The 19,933-nt window shown below is 46.3% G+C and overlaps 1 protein-coding gene and 1 long non-coding RNA gene across 4 annotated transcripts in view; both read left to right on the top strand.

Annotated features, from left to right (window-relative positions):
- The window catches only part of LOC148383906 (uncharacterized), a 67,578-nt gene that overhangs the window by 32,284 nt on the left and 15,361 nt on the right, over positions 1-19,933 (top strand). For all 3 annotated transcript variants that reach the window (XR_015853462.1, XR_015853461.1, XR_015853460.1), the window contains exon 4: positions 9,327-9,454. This is a non-coding gene — a long non-coding RNA (uncharacterized LOC148383906). The remainder of the gene's footprint in view (positions 1-9,326; positions 9,455-19,933) is intronic.
- LOC148383907 (transcription factor Sox-9-B-like) lies at positions 4,444-8,408 on the top strand. The gene is made up of 3 exons (XM_088358359.1): positions 4,444-5,303; positions 5,513-5,760; positions 6,287-8,408. Exons 1-3 carry the CDS (start codon positions 4,876-4,878, stop codon positions 7,048-7,050), a joined length of 1,440 nt encoding a protein of 479 aa, XP_088214485.1. The 5' UTR covers positions 4,444-4,875; the 3' UTR covers positions 7,051-8,408.

The following is a 19,933-nucleotide window of genomic DNA, read 5'->3' as shown; positions in this document are numbered from 1 at the left end:
GCTCATAAATGTTGGGAAATACTGTCTGAGAGTATCATAGTTTGGATCTGTATGTAGTAGCCAATGATCCAGTGGCATACCATCTTGCCGGCCGTCAGCAGACAGCAAATCTAATAAAAAACTCTTCCAGTCTTCATAGTCGCACAAGAATGGAAAAAAAACAGCTCAAATATTGGATCTCAGGAAATAGCGCCGGACAATTTCCTTCAAGCGTAACATTAGAATGCCAAAAGCCGGGCTCCCGGAGTTTCGGGGCCACCGCCACTGGGCCGGCCCAATTAGACAGCGCTTCCCCGTCGAGTGGCGGCCGCTCTGAACACGGGAGCGCCCGGCGGGAGCGTGAGGAGCAAGCGGAGGAAGCGGCGAGGGGATACACGCACGACCCCGAGAGTTCTTATTATGCTTGGCACGTAGTCGGCCTGACGTCTCTTGGCTGTCTGCAGTCTGGTGCCTGCGATTGTGCTGCAAAGTGACTCTGAGACCGCAAAATGACAAAATAGATTTATATGGAGTGCCGAGGAGCGGCCAACCGTGACTGCGAGCTTGCAGCGTGTTTACGAAACAAGAAATAGCAACGCTTATTTGCAGTTTATTTTCCTTTTCATATTTCAAATGCATTCAATATGGAGACAATGCTACTTTAAAGAAAGCGCCAATGACGTCTAAAATAACTATTTATTTTCATTATTGTTACTTTAATTAAGTGAGCACAAAGTATAACAAAAAATGCTGAGCTTGAAATCATTGTTTTTAAACAGCACAAGGTCAGATTACTTTGATTTTTTTCTAAATACGAGAACGTTAACTTACTGAAAGTTAAATTGATGTGCTTTCCACATAATTTAGTTTTCTATTGTATTCAAACTGCCTGAAGTGCATGGGTAGCCTCTGAGTGAGCCTCTGTGAATTCTGCCTAGCAACAAGTGTGACATGGTCCAAGAATAAGAATCAAACTTTGAATCTTCTCTTTTTTGGGGGGGAAAGAAAGCACATTTAGTTCTATTTCTGTTTGCTAAATGCCATTTTTGCTCAGCACTTGGTAATAAGAGACTTTTTTAAAGCCCTTCAAGTATGCCATTGTTCTGCACCCTCCCAGCCTTTCTCGAGCGTATTAATCTCATTGGCGTGCGCTAATGCTGAAATCCCCAGCGGAAACACCCAAGAGGACTGGATCTGCTCGGGCCCACACAGACTCCAAGCGTATTTCCCCTACGACGGGCTCTATCGTAGTGACGCGCGCCGTCACAGCCGAAACAGGAAGTGCATTTTTAGGCTACGCGAGTCTGTTTGGCAAAGGTCACAAAGCGGAGCGGCGAGGCAACGCTGCGGAAAGCGATTACATATCATCACTCTCTCATTTCGGCCGTGTTTGGAGCATCGTGACTGGCCGCGTGGGAAGAATGGCTCTTTTCATTGCCCATTCAAACAAAACGAGGCCCGCTAAAAAAAAAAAAACGAGCCGGCTAAGGTGGCAGGATAGTGAAGGGGGGAGAGATTGCAAAAAAAAAAAGACATTTATCACAATGCGATGTTTCGAATTACCTCCACCGAGGCTTACGCTTTCAACGGCATGGCCTTGTCGCCTTTTAATTAGAGCAAACCGGATTTTGTATTTTTAAGGCGGATTGTTATTATTATTGCTTGTTCAGGAATTACAAGAAACGATTTAAATAAGTCCAAAATTTAGTAGTAATTTGGAGCAACGTCATTTCAGATCATACAATAAATAAACGCTGGCATAAATTTGAATGCAGACAAACAGTTAGCAGAAACCAGGAAGTGGATGGGTCGACATGTCGCTAATGGGCTAACGTAGCATTTTGTCAGTGCCCTTAAAACGAGCCATTCTTATTGGGTCATAATTACGGGTCAGGCTCGACGACGAAGAATGCAGGCGACTGACTTTCATTGTCATTCTAAAGAAGCTCCTGGGGAGTTGGAATTGGGGGGGTCACATCACCTGAAGGCATAGAGGTTCGCGCCAAGTCACTCAGCACCGTTCAATTCGGATGGCCGAAGGTGCTTATTTGGTTCCTTGCGAACGAGGCCTTATGTTGCCATTTCCAAATGTTTTATTGTGCTTGGCTTGATATGGGCCTGCAGTTGGCTTGTGCATTTCCTTCCTGGCAGATAAACTATCAATGAGTGGCGAGGGAGTTTCAGTCGAGCAGATAAGTGGCGGATTGCCGCGGCGGCGCTATCTGCCGAGCAGACTTTTGGAGGAAGGAGGAGGTAGATGAGAAAGCGTGCGGCAGGCGGCGGGAGGAGCACACACTGCTGGCTGAAGGACGCCCGTCCATGCTTCGGTCTTGCAGCTGGCTTTCCTTTTGCTCATTATCCGATGATGTGGGTTTTTTTTTTTTCCAAAGTAGCTTGCACATGCAATGATTCTCACACACTGAGTCACTTTTCAAAATGTGAGAAAAAAGGCTAATGTTTGACAAAGCACTGTTAATTTGGGAGATTATTTTATTTTTAAAATATCATTTTAGTCAAATGCACGTCCCGAGTTGGATTTTGGATTTCTTGTTATTCACAATAATGTTAAAAAGAGACTGATAGCTTTGAAGCCCTCTAGAACTTAACTAAGCTAGCTAGTGTTAAGGAGCCAACTTTAGCCTGGGTTGTTCCTGAGAGTCTCCATTAGATTTCTGGTAAGGCATTTATTTTTAGGTATAATACTGTAAGAGGCGTTTGAAATTATATGAAAGCATTCAGAGATCATAGTTATGGAAACTCTGTGTGTTCTGAAACGTTTTGAGCATACGTTCTCCTCAGTGCTACTTGCAAAGCCGCTCAGGCCTGTTTTGCGGCTCACTCGGGGATCTCAAGGAAGTGTGAGAGAATCTTCCGAGACTGCAAGCACCCCCCCTCCCTTAGTGTCAAGCCCTTGATAAGTCTCGTTTAAACTTAACCCTTCGTAAACCGCTGTGTGTCAACAACTGCCCGTGGCCCAGGCGCTCTGATCTGGTTCGGCAAACACCGGCAACGGCCCATCCGTTGCCGGCTGGATTCCCTGGAGACAAAATGTGTTTCCATCTCACCGGATGGTGGGGAAACAGTGATATTAGGCGGGAGATGAGTCCAAATGTCGTCAGCGTTTCCTCATATGTGTGCTCGCCATGTCTGAAACGCTCGGCGCAGTTAGGGGAAAGTCTCGGACAGGTGTGATGTCGGTTCAGGTGGTATCGCACTCAACTCTTCTCTCCTGGCAGACTGTTTGTGGTTTGGATTGGAGAAAGCAAACCTGAGTGGCATTTTCCTATTGGATGTGCCAAAAAATAAAATAAATCACGGAAGCAGATAGTGCCGATTGATCGTACAATCAATCTGGATTCATTCTTAGGCTCAGCATGTATTACTCTGCTCACCGTGACCTGTGTTTCCATTGAAAATGATTTCAAACGCGAATGAAATTAGCACGAAATAAAATCACAGATTTGTGATGCTGTCATTTCTTGAAATGGTGCAGACTAAAAACTTGAGCAGTGCCCACATTTGAGAGTCTGGCGGTGGACTTGAAGGTCTTCAATGGAATCTCAGCGAGCTGGGAGAGGTGGAAGACATGATTTGCCAGTTTACCCTCAATGTTTGCCTCAACATTTTAACGCCAGGGCTCGAAGTGGAGCTGAGAAGTTTCCCAAGACCCGCTCGGTCCCGCGGCGGGCCCCGTGCTCCCGGCCTGTTCGGACTACCCCGCCCCTCCCCTAGCGGTGGGCTGTGAGGCTTCAGGGGAGGCTCAAAGCATCGGAGGGTCGAGAACGGGCCGCTGTCGCCCCTCTGATGTGCTCATGTTTGCCATCGGTGGCTTCGCCTCGTCAACGTGTTGACGCTGCCTCCTCACAATGGGACGGCTCACGTGTTGGCACAGCAAAGTTACTTTTTCTCTCCCAAAAATGATTTTACTCTCTCAATATTTCACCCCCCTCAAAACTATTTCATTTTCATTATAATGTCACTTTTTCTCATATGACTTCTGACTCATGAATGCACAATTTTACTTTTTAATTTATAATACATATACGTATTGTAACCAATGTACTATTTCCTTAATGGCAAAACTTGCACGCTTGACCAATTATTCTGAAGTTGGCATGCAGTAAGAGGAAAGAGAGGGAAAAAAGCTTTATGTTCATCTCTGTTCGGTTGCTTTCATTGCTTCAGTTTATTTGCGTGTTTCTGAACTGTTGTCGCCCCCCATTGGTCAGTGTGAGATTGCACCCAGTGACAGCCCAACTCCAACTGCTTGGTCTGCATGCATGCGTGTACGTGTGCGAGCACTCGACTTTTATTCATAATAATTTGTTGTAGTTGCGCCGACAATTAAATATGTAGATAATATATATATATACAGAATCTGCACAGGATTCCAAAATGTGGGAGTAAATTGGACTTTAAGGGAGCATCTTGCAAAAAAAAGTTGTTCGACCTCCATAATTCATTAATGGCGTTTGTCAGATAAAAGTTGCATTGTCTCATTTCATTTGATAGTTGAATGTAAAAGACAACCTTGGGTGTATGAGTTTTCCCTGCAAAACGCTGCCTGGAGTCGGAGTTTCGTCCCCGCCTACCAGCCCCCCCTTCTGCAATCACTTCCTGGCCCTTCGAATAAATTCTGCGCTCCTCACAACTTGCAAGAGTCGCTCCGTGAGTCACGTTTCCCAAAGTTGAGGAGTAGAAATCACACTTTGCCCTCCTTGCAAACCCCAAAAGGACCGATTTGCTTATCTGGGAACTTTTGATTTTGCCGTCAGTGCAAGCAGGAGGAGAGCGCACGCCTTCGCCGGCAGGCTGTCATTGCGCTCTTTTGGAGCTCCGTGCGTGTGGATTCGCACTTTTTTTACTTTTTTTTGTGCCGCTCGCCACTTGTTTCGCATGAATCTCCTCGATCCTTACCTGAAAATGAGCGAAGAACAGGACAAGTGTCTCTCCGACGCGCCCAGTCCCAGCATGTCCGAGGACTCGGCCGGCTCGCCATGCCCGTCTGGCTCCGGCTCGGACACGGAGAACACTCGACCGTCCGACATGCACCTCTTGCACGGCGCCGATTACAAGAAGGAGGGCGAAGAGGAGAAATTTCCCGTGTGCATTCGAGACGCCGTGTCCCAGGTGCTTAAAGGCTACGATTGGACACTGGTGCCTATGCCGGTGCGCGTAAACGGCTCGAGTAAGAACAAGCCGCACGTCAAGAGACCCATGAACGCGTTCATGGTTTGGGCTCAGGCTGCACGTCGGAAGCTTGCCGATCAATACCCGCACCTGCACAACGCGGAGCTCAGCAAAACTCTGGGAAAACTTTGGAGGTACGTCCGCGCTCTCTTTTGTTTGTTTGTTTTACGCATAGTTTTGCGCAACAAAGTAGACAACATGCATGCATGAAAAAAATACTTTTTGCGACGTTTTATCATACATCTCAGTACGCAAAGACCATTTTTATTTCATTATTATTATTATTCGCGCGTTTCTGTTGCATGATTCCAGTGCGTAAAAATGCACACGTTCACCCCCGCAGGCTGCTCAACGAGGCCGAAAAGAGGCCGTTTGTGGAGGAGGCTGAGCGCCTCAGGGTGCAGCACAAAAAAGACCACCCGGACTACAAGTATCAGCCCAGGCGGAGAAAGTCGGTGAAGAATGGCCAGAGTGAGCCCGAGGACGGCGAGCAGACGCACATCTCGCCCAACGCCATCTTCAAGGCTCTGCAGCAGGCGGACTCGCCCGCCTCCAGCATGGGCGACATGCATTCCCCCGGAGAGCACTCGGGTAAATGAGAAACACATTCACATCGTAACCTGGAGTCTTTTATTCTTGCGTTGGGACACAAAGGGAATGTTTTTTTATTCTCTCTCCAGACTTTTACATGCTAAAATTTAAATGCTGATGTGCAATTTTCTGATCAACATGGAGCTGTTGGCAGGACACACACGTTTATGTATAGATATTGTTTAGTTAGGACAAAAAGTAGCTAGCTCTATGAGGCAAAATCAGCGCTGAGTGTGAAGTGATACAATGTAAAGTTTTGGCTGGATAAAGCATTGCAGCTAATCGGAATTGGATAATTTTTTTAAAAAGTGACAAAAATATGCCTAAATGTTGTGGAGAAGGGGAAAGTAAGAAAATTAGTGTATTAATATTGGAGCTAGATTAGGATGTTACCCTTTTAGAAATGTCTTGCAGATGATTTGATTTCATTTTTATCAGCAAAAGCTGACATGCAGAAAAGTCACATAAACAACAGTAAGTCCATGGCATCACCCTAAGAAGCTAACCATCCTTTCCCTTCCACCAGGTCAGTCCCAGGGCCCACCCACTCCCCCAACCACCCCGAAAACGGACCTCCCCAAGTCAGACCTGAAGCGCGAGGGACGCCCGATTCCAGAGGGTCCCGGCCGCCAGCTCAATATCGACTTTGGGGCCGTCGACATCGGCGAGCTGAGCAGCGACGTCATCTCCAACATGGGCAGCTTCGACGTAGACGAGTTCGACCAGTACCTGCCGCCCCACAGCCAGGCGGCGGTGGTGGCTGCGGCCGCCGCCCAAGGGGGCTACAGCGGGGGCTATGGCGTGGGCGGCGCCTCGGTGGCCTCCCCGGCGAGCGCCGTTGGGGCCTGGATGTCCAAACAGCAGCAGCACTCTCTTAGCACCCTGGGGGGCTCGGCGGCAGGGGAACAGGCTCAGCAGCGAGCCACTCAGATCAAGACGGAGCAACTGAGCCCGAGTCACTACGGCGAGCAACAGCAGCAGGGCGGGTGCTCCCCCCAACACGTAGCCTACGGCTCCTTCAGCCTCCAGCACTACAGCGCTTCCTCGTACCCACCCATCACCAGGGCCCATTATGACTACTCGGAGCACCAGGCGGGCGCCTACTACACTCACTCGTCCGCTTCGGGCCAAGGCTCCGGCCTCTACTCCAACTTCAGCTACATGAGCCCCAGCCAGAGGCCCATGTACACCCCCATCGCCGACACCGCCGGGGTGCCCTCGGTGCCGCCCACCCACAGTCCCCAGCACTGGGAGCAGCAGCCCATTTACACCCAGCTGTCCCGGCCGTGAGGACTCAACGCCGCCCTTGAAAACACCACATTGACTCTTTTTTTTTGATTTCCTAGTTGTATCTCTCTGGGGTCACTGATTGTGTAGTGCTACATTCACCTGACTGTGGTGCAGCCGGTGTCTATCCTGTTCCCCGTGCTGTGACTAGTCTGGGGTGTAGTCCGCCTGGGAAGGCTCTAGTTTGACCCTGAAGAGGACCAGCAGTATAGAACATGGATGTGTGAATGGATGGATGAGTGTCTCTCTCTCTGGATTGGCTCCCGACAGTGCCTTTTTGTAACGCTTGGAATGGTGATTATATTTTTCTAGATATAATACAAGAATAAATCCTCCGTGAGGACATAGTGCTTTGGAATATTTTAGTATGTACTGTGTATGTGTTCTGCTCTTCAGCTAATCCGTGCCATCCATCCGTTGGAAATGTCTTAAAAGAGCAGGAATGCCGAGTAAAATGGGGGTGAAAAAAAAGCACACTCTGTGGCCTTGCTTCCGTTTTTGTTTTTTTGGGAGGAGGGGGGGGTGATGACTGAGTTTTTTTCTACTGTACATATTTTTATTCCAATGGAGGACTGAGTGGCCAGGCCTAGTCAGACGTGTGGGGAGGGGGAAATATGATGTTTATTTATATTCTGAGCATTTGGCCTTTTTTATAGCAGCTCTCTGAGGTTTTTTTTTTCGACTTTTATGACGGGTTGCAGTATGACAGGTCGTAGTTTGACGGGTGTTAGGTTGCGCTCGAAACCCGTGCTCTTTTCGGCTTCCGTCTGCCTTGATGCCACTGGTGCCTGCGGAGCCGCGGGCGGGAGGCTCCGTCCACTGGTATTCCCACTTCCTGCTCTCAGCAGCCAGCAGGTCTGAGCCCCGGCACGCGCTTCTCTCCTCCCGGCAATGCCTTCTCTAACCTCTCTTAATTTATTCTTTAGCATTAATTTTATTGGAAAATTAACTTTTTTGTTTGTCGCAATTATCTTCGGAGTTCAGAGGCTCGTCGAGCAGAGTAGATTGCTGTCGTTTTGTTTTGTGGTACGAATGTGTTTATTTATCATTTGTAAATGTTATCATTTGATTCCGTGTGTGTACAGATTATTCGAGTCAAACTGGAACTTGTTTTGTTTTCTCACTGTCGTTTGAGGCTATTTTGTGGAAAAAAATGTTGCTGGAATGGACATATTTTCTTTTTCTTTTTTTTTGTCTTTTGAGATTTGTGTTCCGTTTATATTCTGTATCATTAGTCCTGATTTGTGTCATCTCTTACCGCAGTTTCCTTTTAGGTAAATATGGCGTCTTAAAAAAAAAAAAGCATATCTTTTTTTTGTATCATATTGTTTGCAATAAAAACAAAACACTGTAAACTGTTATTGCCGGCTTTTCATTTCAGTTATGTGGTCTCCTAAGAGTTTTCTTAACACTTGATTTATGCATTAGTAACAAAGTTCAAAATAATATTTTTGGGTAAGAATTGTTTAATACATCTGGTAGTCACCATAAAAACATAAAATACATATTTAATATTTATTACTATGTTTGAAAAAAATACATTAGCAAAATGTGACTGTTTATTAAAATAGACTATTCAATGATTTGTCATAATGCATCATTTGAAGGTTGATTTTGACTGTCTTAAATTATGCAATAATTTCTGGAGATACGTACAGTCGCTACTGCAGATATTAGCTTTAGCTTAGCATCAGCAAGGCAGAGAGATAGATAGATAGATAGATAGATAGATAGATAGATAGATAGATTGATTGATTGATTGATTGATTGATTGATTGATTGATTGATTGATTGATTGATTGATTGAGTGATAGATAGAGTGATAGATAGAGTGATAGATAGAGTGATAGATAGATAGATAGTGATAGATAGATAGAGTGATAGATAGATAGAGTGATAGAGTGATAGATAGATAGAGTGATAGATAAGTGATAGATAAGTGATAGATAAGTGATAGAGTGATAGATATTCATTTCCTAGCTTTAGCTGTTAGCAATTGAGCTAGCAAGCCATCGACAAGAAAGGTACTATGATACTTTGTACATAGGTAGGTTCAATTAAACTTTTTCTTATTTTGCTATTTTAGTTATAGTTTTTAATTTTATGTATTTTGCATACATGTCCTTCTGTTTTCACGAATTGGTCAACAAGTTGAGTGGATTGAAGGCCCGTTGTGGGGACCACATGCTTCCCGACCAAACAGCGGGAGTACACTTGATGAATGTTTTCAAGAGGGGATCGGAAACGAGACCAAATTTTTCTTTTCTTTTTTTCTCCAGACAGGCCTTTCCATGGGCAATTTTCCCAGGACGACCCCATTATTATTCCGCGGAGACGTCTGCCCCCTCCGAGCCCGATGGGTGGTCTTTCTGAAGGCGAAAGGAAGAGGAAAAGAAAGGGTAAAAGGGTAAGAAAAAAGTCGTCGGATACACCCACAGAGAAACTGGAAAACAATCAAGTAGAGCTTAACGCGAAATAAGATCGAGTCAATTTTGATAGGGAAGGCGGAGCCTTTTTCTATATGGGGCCTTTTCGGTTCCTAAATTCTCTGAGGGACATCAATTTCTTGTTTATGAATGTTTATAGTTCGTATGTTATGAAAATTTGATGCTATGTTTTTTATTTATCAGAACAGTTCCTCTGTAGTTATATTTGATATAGGAAGTGATCATAGTTTTGATTAATGTTTCCCAAAAATATTTTTTAAATTGTTCAAAAAAGTGTTTCGACAAGTTTAGTCTTTTTCTTTCCAAGACATCGCAACCTTGCAATTCCCACCCTTGGTGTCCATTTCCAGAAACATGCAGGTTTGTTTGGGTTTCATTCACACATGTATTTGTGTGACACAATTCCTCTGTTTAAGACACTTTAAATGGACCTTCGCGCTGAGTTACTTTTCCAAACGCTCCATAAAATTCCTCCCGAAACCAAAGGCGGAGGAAGCCGTGCTAAATCACGGGCGTGTTTCCATGGAAGTTTCACCCTCAGCTCAAGAAGTGTGGCACTTTTCCTTCAAGCTGCACCTTATTGATTGAAGACTATTTAAAGACTATGAAACCATTTACAAGTAGATCCAGAGTGGAGATGGTCCAGTGCTAAAAACCACAATCATCAATCGCCCGATCCAATTTCTGACATCAATTTACCGTAAAAACAAAATGTGAGAAATGATCTTTATGGAACAGCATTTTTTTTTTTTCTCCCTTGAATTCTCACTGCGGTCGCAAAACTTTGCCCCCGCCGCCATCCATCTCCAGCTCGGCCCCACGGGGACGCCACCCGGTGCCAAGTCGCCGTGCCGAGGCCAAGCCCGGGTGCCCTCGCCTCCTCCTTCCCACCTTCACCCGTCTTTGTGCGGCCATGTGTAAGAAACCTGGCACCGGCCCGAGGTCAGCGTCCCAAAATGATATTAGCATAATCCCATTAAGTGTGTCAGAGGGCTCATGAGCTCCGGAGAAGACTGTCAGAGGAAGGTCGGCTGAACCAAAGCAATGAACCAAATGACGGATCAAAGGAGCGAAAATGTCTGACCTGTACTGTAATGTGACATTTTTACCTCAAACAAGCACCAAAGTGCAAACAGAGGTCTTGTTTTGATCGTTGATGATTTCCATTGTCGTCGCTCGACCAGCAAATAATTTGAGTTCACAAGGTTGCCTTGTTTTCTTTGGAATTGTTTGCCTTGTCTTTGTTCTACTTTTCTCGAACCTGAAACTTCAACCCTGACTAAAAACCTTTTACCTTTAGCGGGAAAGGTTAGCACATTCTTAACGCATTAGCACATTCAGCTGAGCACATTCTCGCGAAAATTGAAATTGTTTTGTCTCTTTGTGTCTTTCCCACACGACAATCTTGTGTTATTATTGTTGCTATTATTATTATTATTATTATTATGAAGATTAGCCAAGCTAATGTGTGTAAGTTTCTGTCTGCTTGCATTCTTGGCTCATAATTAGCTTACGTGTTTGGCCTTTGCTACCGGATAACAGCGCGTAAAACAAAGAAGAGCGAGCTAAGCTAACATTTCTCACATGAGATAGGCGTGGCGCCCACTGTGAGCGTGTTTGTCTTTTACCAGGCGCATTAGTTAGCGCGAGTTCTCACAGTGACAGCGAGAAGGCCAAACTCGCAAGCAAGTGACAGGGCGGCGCTACGTCAAACATACCGGCGGGGCCCTCTGTTTGGTCATTCCATGCGCGGGACAACCGGTAGCGCTTAATCCTTTGCTCAAATAAGTTAATACTTCAACTAACACGTACAAGTTCAGGGCCAAATGCAAATTCCACACTGACAGACCAGGCAGTAAAAGCAATTAATTACGTGCACACACAGTGACTCACATTCAATCACCATAGAAAAAAAAAAATGCACTTTTAACTCCAATCCGTCACCTTTGCTACTGTTCTCTTTTGTTGTTTAAATGTTTTGTCTCAGTCAGACACAAATGGCGTGAGGTCAAAGGTCACGTTTTGAAAGTTTCCAAGAACTGTTGAGCGCAGACGCGAGTTAATTAAATAATTAAAAAAAATAATGCATGAATTACGTACGCACAGGCTGCCCATTCTGAATAAAGTGGTAATTGTCTCATATGTCTATCATTATAGCAGCACCACTCATGTCGCAAGTCTGTTGAAAAAAAAAGGAACGTACCTCATCAAACTTGACAATAAGAAGTAGCAATTATCCAACCGTTCATTTTCTATTTATATTTACGGCTTTGACTAAGAGGTAGCGCACATACTGTATGGATAAACACGCATTCACGCATAATTTAGAGTCTTACATGCGTGTTTTGAGAATGTGGGAGGAAAGTGTGCTAACCGCCGTTTTTATGGCGAAATGTTGGCTAGGAAGAGCGAGCATTAATACGCCAGGAAGTTTATAACTATTTTGATGAATGAACTTTGTTCATTGAACTTTCAAGAGTGTTATGATTATGCAAAACAAAAAGCTTTATTACATAAACTGAAGTTGCGACAGTTCCCTTTGTTGTTTTGATCATGCTGAAGAGTTTGCAACGGCAGTGCACTGTAGTTACCATGAAGCTAGCAATTAGCCTAGCTTCCTAACTCTTCTTCTACTACGACTCTTTCTTCTTCTTTGTACTTTGTGTCAGTCTGGAGGCTCTGTGGCATTTGTCACAGGTCAGTGTTGCTAGATTGGCGTGTTTGGTGTGCCGTGTTGCTCATCTGAAGTGTAACGCACGATACTCTTCTCTTGTCAAGTGTGTCATTTAAAAATAACACGTTAAGCTGGGACAGAGACTTGGTGGATGGGCGTTGCTGACTCCGCCCACCTGCCCGCATGTGTAACATGTGTCAAGAACCTTGTTCGGTTCTTCTGTCATTTCCTCGGGGAGTTGGTGAAATATGGGCCGAGTCTTCCTTGTTTACGCCACAAAGGACCCAAAAAAAAAAGAATTTTCTAAGTATCTGTCTCAAATGTGACCTTTTCGGTTGCCGTGGAAACATCTTTCAAACAAAGCCTCCCATCGGAAGCATACAAATGGATTCATCCGAGACAAAATGGTCATATTCTCATGTGTGCCGCCTCTTTTGGACATTAATTAGTTGCGGTTTATGCATGGAGGAGAGGGGGGGTTGCGGCCAGGGGGGGCGGGCGTTCTGGTTTGTTCTGCTATGTGCCCCCATTATTGTCCCAGCAGGCAGTCGCATTCTGTTCCAACAACCTCTTGAAGCATCAGCACTTTTTTTTTTATCTCCTCCCAATCATTTGCGCCAAGCATTTGTCCATCTTTACTTTTGATCATTTGCATGCGCTTTAGGTCGTATCCCAAAATGCTTTGACGTGCTAGTTTGGGCCCAGTCAGGCTTCAGGACAGAGACAGGTTTCATTTCTATTCCTTTCTATGGATTTCAACAAATGAGTGCAAAGGCAAAGCTGACAGATGGTACATCCCGTCCTTTTCCTTGCTCGCCCTGCAAGACACTTTCACTAACTTGCTGTGAAATTCCGGAGAGACGTCAGGAATCAAGCATCGGGATGTATATACTCCCAACTTCCCTAATGCGAGCCGCATCGTAAAATGGTTCTTCCTGACTGGATTTGGGGTTTTTTTTGCGTTGCAGTTTCGCTTCAAAGAACACGGAAATAATTTTGCCCCCACTTCTGTCGCCACGGTGATAACGTCAACCGGCGGGATGAGACCGAAACCGTGGGAAAAATCATGACCTCCCTGATTTATGGAGGCTGCGAAACGTTCCAAATTCTCTCCCGGATGTGTCAACAAACATCACAGCGCAGGTTTAGCTCAAGGTCCCGTTTGACACCTTGTTCAGGGTTGCCTGTCCTTCCTCGTGCCCCTGCCGCCCTTCGCTCTTATGGCCCTTTGGAGCATTTTGGGCTTTGACCCCGGAGCCCTCCCACCGCAACAATCCGACACCATTTGACCTCCCCGTTTTTCCTCACTGAACCCATTTCAAGTTCTCATTTTGTTGCAGGTTGCGTCAAAGTATTTGCCAATAAGCATGACCAAAGAGTGCTAGATTGAGAAATGAGACCAATAAGAAACACAAGAGCGGGATGAGAAGAAGACGAAGCAAAACATATCCAGACAATCCCATGAAATACGACAGCTTAAGGGGAGCCATATTGTAGCAATCTCATCCTGTGGTCATTAATCGCATCCTGCTGTTTTGCAGCCCGCCTCAGCGTCATGTCAGACGCATTCCCGCCGAGCCCGGTGGGCGTGCCGCACACAAAACGTGGACCATCTCCATTTCCGACGAGAGGCCACGCTATTCTCAGAACGCTCCATCTCCTAAACGAGACAGGCTCAGGTCTGGTTAGTCTTAGATGGTATTTGAACTACTGCTACTTTATTAAGGTTATTTTGATTGAGTTCTGAGGTTTGGGTTTGAAACCTTGACCCCAGCCCTCCCTCGAAGTCTGAAAGTTTCGTCGCCGTTAAATGCATCTCCTCGTTATGACGGCCCAGCTATGTATTATCTTGTCAGGATCTGTGAGCAGCAGGCTCCAAGCGGTCGTGATTGATGGGGCTCCCCCGACACGTTTTCCACGCCGCTTGTCAAGAGCGTTCTCAGGTTTCTGCCGTCTGCTCGTCAATTTGTGCTTTCGCAATATTCTTCGGCGATATGAGTGCGGTGGGGTTTTTCTTCACCGAGAACGAGAGAAAGGCCAGAGATTCTAACTCTTCCCCGGATGGGCCGACTTGGCACTTGTCAGTCATAATGACAAATGGCAGTGCTTGATGAAACGCGGGGGTTACATCATCACTTCCCTAATGAGGCCGCTCACAGCGGGAGAGACGGAGGGAGATGGGTAGCATGAACAGAAGGAAAGATAACAAGTGGGGCAAAAAAGAGGGGCCCAACTGGAACCCCTCTGGCCAAATACTGTAGAGATGGACGTTGGAGAGACAAGTTGGGCCTGGCTAGTGTAGTTAATCCTACTCTAACCAAACCCAACCCAAAATCCCAAACCCTAATCTTAGCTCAACAATAACCCTGACCCTCTAACCCTGTCCCCAACCGTTCAACTCTAATTTGAACGTAAACCCTTGTGCACCTGCACAATCGACCATTGAGTGCGTGCTCGCCTTGAATTTAAGAGTGTGACCCCGGCAAGTAGCTCCGCAATTGACCTTCCATTGAATAACGACACGCTCATTGTGTTCCGATGAGTTTGCTCGTTAACAAACGTAACAGTGTGGAGATGCCCTGACGGAACCTTTGCCCTTGCTGCGGGAACGCCGTGGCGGTGAAGAAGTGTGGGGGTCGGATTGATGGATTGGACAGACTCAGCTGGACATCCAGCTGTGTAGCCCCCCCGCCCCAAGTCCCCATCCATCACAGTCCATATACTGAAGGAGAACGTACCTCCAGATGGACAGCCCTGTGTTGCCGGGCCACCCGAGCAGACATCTGGAGCACCTCGGAAGGACCCGAAAATGGAACAGACGGAAACGTCAGGTACCACCTGCGCTCTCCGAGTGGTCTATTTTTTTTTCTATGCCTGGCACTTGTGGCCCGGTCGTGTCAAGCGAGCGAGCGTAATTGTGGGATTTAATTGCGGTGCAAGGACTAATTGTACGGCCAGGGCAGCTGCCAATGAGTTAATTCCTGCCCGCTCATCCATGAGGAGAAGAAACAAGTCCTCGGCGGCGGTAATTACGCCACCGCTCATTAACCTCCGAGCTTCGGCACACGGGAGAGCTGAATGTGCTGGATTCTGATGATGGTGCTTTTTAACCGGGCAGGGACAAATCGAGTGCATTTCTTTAGGACAAAGATACTTCGACTTTTTAAAAATGTTTTTTTACTCATTCAGTCGTTTATTTTTTTACTGGAGTATACTATGTACTCGAGATACTTTAATACCTCAATATTTTTTAATTGAGTTTCAGTGTATTTCGAATACTGCTACTCGTCGTCATTATCATCATGATTTTATTTTTCAATGTCTAATGAAAGAATTCTGATCCAAAACAACATAATTGTAAAGGCATTTTTTAATTGTGATTTAATGTCATACAAAATAGTCACACATTCATATTTTTATTCATAAGTGTATATTTAAAACATTCCTTAAATTAGCCCAGAACGGATAATTTACTCAAATATACTTGACACTTATTCTATATGGAAATCATTCGGTGGAGTTAAGTTTAGGGAGAAAATGCAAGGATGCAACACGTGTTAGGGGGGGGACATTCACCCCCCCCCCACCCCACCTTCCCCTTCGCCGGTGCTCGCAACCCACAGTACACCTCTGTGCGTGTGCAGGGGGTGCTGACAGTGCAAACATTTATTAGTCTTAAATTGAAGCTAAGCAACCGTTTTCAAAGCCAAGTCGGGGAGGCCCGCATGGCTCCGCTTTCCAGGTTGCGAGCCATGTTGACAGATCTGAATGTATTTTCTGGGAGGGGCCATGCGGTCGGCGGGGGTAGGAAGGAGACAGGGGAAATATTTAAGGGAGCGGGTGGGGGTGGATATATGTAATCCCGTGACCCCTCTATGACAGGCATCACGCTGCTCTCTAGGCACTGATGCCTTCCATATGGAGCCGGGAATGGTCAGCGCGTGTTTACACGAAGCGATCCCTGCCATGCGGTCCCGGGACTCGCTGTGCTTCTCTGCAGCCGCCCGGATAAAAGATGCTTGAGCAATCAAGGCGCTCACCCCTCCTCTCTTCCCTCTGCTGAAGAGCCATTAACGCGGCATGCACAGTGGCACCAAGCAGTGCCTCAAACGTCCATAAAAGCTCCACGGGCTATCCGTGCGCAAACACTTCAGGAACCGCCGGTGATTTTTGACGGATTACGCAGATTACATAATTATTGGAGGCAATGGAAGTCCAAGGCCGAGTCAACACATTTTACCGGCCGCCTATGAAAAGTGCTACTTAGGTAGCCTCGCTCTAGCATACCGCGGCATACCTCTGCCGTCGGTACCCCAACGCAAGATCATTTCAGGCATACCGAAGTGAACTGAACCAACAAATACTACAGTCATCCGTCGAATTTGCGCCACTAGACCTTGTTTGTCCGCGCTTGCAGTTTGCACAGAACCGGAAAGAATGCTTCTCCCTGAAGTCTTGCTCATAGCCCCTCTTGGATGAAGGCATCGAGTAACCCTGAGAGTATAAACCCCTCACTGGATGTTTGGACAAAGGGGGCTCTCCCTGTAGTCTACTTAAATAACCACTTCCCCTGGAATGAAAACAGATCCCGAACGGGACACTGCTATCTCCCTGGATGGAGTCTCCACTTAGTGACGGGCGAAGGTTTGCCCCGTCCGTCGCTGTTGACTCAATTCTGGCAGTGAGTAAGCTGAACTTGGGCTCGCTCTCGGGAGGGATCAGCCGCACCCCAGCTAATTGCAGCCAGCCCTTGGCATTCTTCACAAGTCTCTGGTTATTAAGGAAAACAAACAAGGACGTGACATGCCGTCCCAGGGCCATCTCCAGGGGGGTACTCACTGCAACTCAATCGTCTGCCTTTTAGACGACCAATTGATTATGGACGTACCGCATTTCCAAACATGCGACTCGGGCAGGCAGCGAGTTGACCTACCTGACTAAAAGAGAATCATCTCCCACTTGATCTGGGGCCGGATGTCGGATCTGGACCGCCGTGCCTCCAATAGCCCCTCCCCTTCAGTGGGCCTCCCTCACCTCGCCTCACTTCATTGCCCCGCTAAGCACTGACAATTGGTGACAAATGACCTGCGCACTGTGCGCCCGTTGCCCCAAGAGACACTGGCGGGGAGGTAGGAAAGGGGGTGAGGGGATGGTGGCGGGGGTTCTGGAATGGCTCCGAGGCACAGGTGCCTGCAACCCGGCACGGATGCGACCTTTGATTGGGCCGGACAGGAGCTGAGCGGTGGAGTGTGAGAGTCCTCTGAGCACCACACACAGTTCATTGAAATGATGGAGGGTCAGAAAAGACAGGAAGAGGACAAAGGGGGGCAAACAATGCAAGCATCGTGCCCATTGTGGTGAAACGACAGCGGCACACTTTTATACGGTAGAATGCGGGAGGAAAAAAAATCTATTGCAGCCAGATATGGCCGCTTGCTGACAGGGTGGACAATGACAGAGTGGACATTTTTGATTTAATGTGAACTTGTTGTTCTGAATCAAGCACTGATTTTATGTGTATGAGTTTGCCACTAATTATAGCACATTTTTACAGCTTGATCTGAATTATTTGCATGCGGCAAAGGGGCGCTGGTCACCAAGTTGCATCCCATCGGGCGATTTGATGGGATAATGTTGGGTGCATTCCCACCCTATAGTGAGAGGCCTTCCCACATATGACAGTACAAATTAATCAAGATTCCAGACGATTGCACTCCCCACATGCAACAAAAGGATTCTTCCCTGGCCTCACCAGGCAATTCAACTCCATGTGTGATGCGTGTTTGTGCGTGTGTGTGTGCACGCTTAGGTGCATCGCTATCAGCCGCTCACACGGGTCCAACTGTAAGTTTCATATATAAAATATAGACAAATATGTGGGGCAAAATGTGTTTTTATGTGAAAGTGGGGAGGTGGGGGGGTGCAATCAGCTGTGTGCAAGTTTGCCGTCTTTGAAGGGGGAGGGCAGTGGGGACACGTCGGCCCCGCGTGTGGGAACCCCGCGCTCCTAACTTCTCATACATTGTTCTAGTGCTCCTCCAAACCGTTAATGCCACAAAAGATGCTCGGCCTATTGTGGCCCGGGACAGCTCGGGGGGGGGGGGAAGGTTGCTAAAGGGGGCGGGGGCAACCGGTGGGGAGTGGAGGACAGGGAGACCAGTAGATCTGATGTGTGTGAATGGACAGACACATGTATGAAGTGACAAACTAATGCAACATGATTCGAGTTGGGCATTGTTTGTTTAAATTTGGACGATTCCAGTTCCGATTCCAATTAACTTCTCTCACGCAGAGACACTTTATCATATTTCCGTTGATATTATTGCACTAAGCAACTGGCTTTTTCTTCTCCCGTTTATTCGTGCCCGAGCAGCTGCGAGTTTTGATTTGTATTGATTGCGGTGTACGAATTCTGCTTAGCAACAGGTTGTATTGATTTTCCTGCTCAAATTCTGCCAAGCAACAAGTGAATGAAAACCAGGGAAAACAATCTGAGTCGTTCTGTTTTCATTTTTCCATAGCTCCAGCTAAATCATCATTTTGTGTGTTGCCCTGGTATGTAGCCTACCAAAGTGGGATGACACACCATTTATTAAAAAAATAAAATACCTTTCCCGACCCACGCTTCAAACACAGAAAAATTCAGACAACTCAAGTTCTCTCCCGCCGTCCGACGGCTAATCTGAGAACCTGTGAAGTGATGTTGCATTTTCATTAGACTCGAGATGACAAACGAGCCACTAATGGTAAGGGCCCCCGAGGACCATTGTGATGTAAATGCTGATTATTTCTTTAATTAAAACATTGCAGAGGGCCAAAAAAGGATCGAAATGGGCGGAGCTGTAACTAACCCCCCTCCCTCCCTCAATGAGATTCTCACGTCTGTCCCAGACTGGAGATTTGGGACTCGGGGGGATTTGGCCTGGTGGGGTCGGAGGGATTGAGGCTGATCCTGTGAATGTGTTACACAGGTAGTTTGGACTCCATTCCATCTGTCGGAAATAAGACACAACAAGAACTAAATGTTTGACCGCCCACACGTAGCTAATAAAGTTCATCTTCATAATTTGTTATTAAGCCATTCCAAGAAGTGTGACTAAAACTGAAGTGTACAAAAACCAAAGCAATATTCCCCATATAAAATCATGTAAATCCAGTTAATCTGTTCCAGACACACAAAACAATGAATAAAAATACATTGTTATAACTGTACATAAATATAATGACTCAACTCAAAGCAATAACAAGTCTTCCCGTCAGCGTAACATCCTGCCAAAGGTCTGGCCTTCAAAATAAAAGCATGTCAGTATAATAACAGTTCCACCAAACCTTCTTTGGCTCCAAGGTCATTTTTCTTTAGCTGTTGCACTGAAACCATTTTGTATTTGTTTATTGAGTGCAACTGCGAGAGAAGCCACCAAGTGTGCTGAATCTGGTTTATTGTAAAGTATGCTTTTATTTTGAAGGTATGTCTTTGGAAAGGATGTTACACAAATGTTTGATGGAAATCTTTGGCAAAAACCATATCCTATGTGAACCTGGGCACTCACAAGCCAAGGTTCCACTCTACCTGGGAAAAAAAGCTAACACAGAGAAACTAAAAAGGTCGTCCGTGACTGCAGGCTGAGAATTAACGCTGCTTCCGATTTTTCCTGTCCCGTTCCCTCGAGATGATACGCACACACATGAAGAAAAAAAAAGTCGGCATGAAAAACATTGACAAGACCCTCAGGATCTGCTTTGTTTGTCCTCGCCATGCTTGTGG

Source organism: Syngnathus floridae, chromosome 17 (genome assembly GCF_059516105.1).
Source record: "Syngnathus floridae isolate MCC-2025c chromosome 17, RoL_Sflo_1.0, whole genome shotgun sequence".
NCBI classification, from domain to species: Eukaryota; Metazoa; Chordata; class Actinopteri; order Syngnathiformes; family Syngnathidae; genus Syngnathus; species Syngnathus floridae.
Note: the sequence above shows the minus strand (reverse complement) of the source record. Positions and strands in the feature narration are given on the sequence as shown.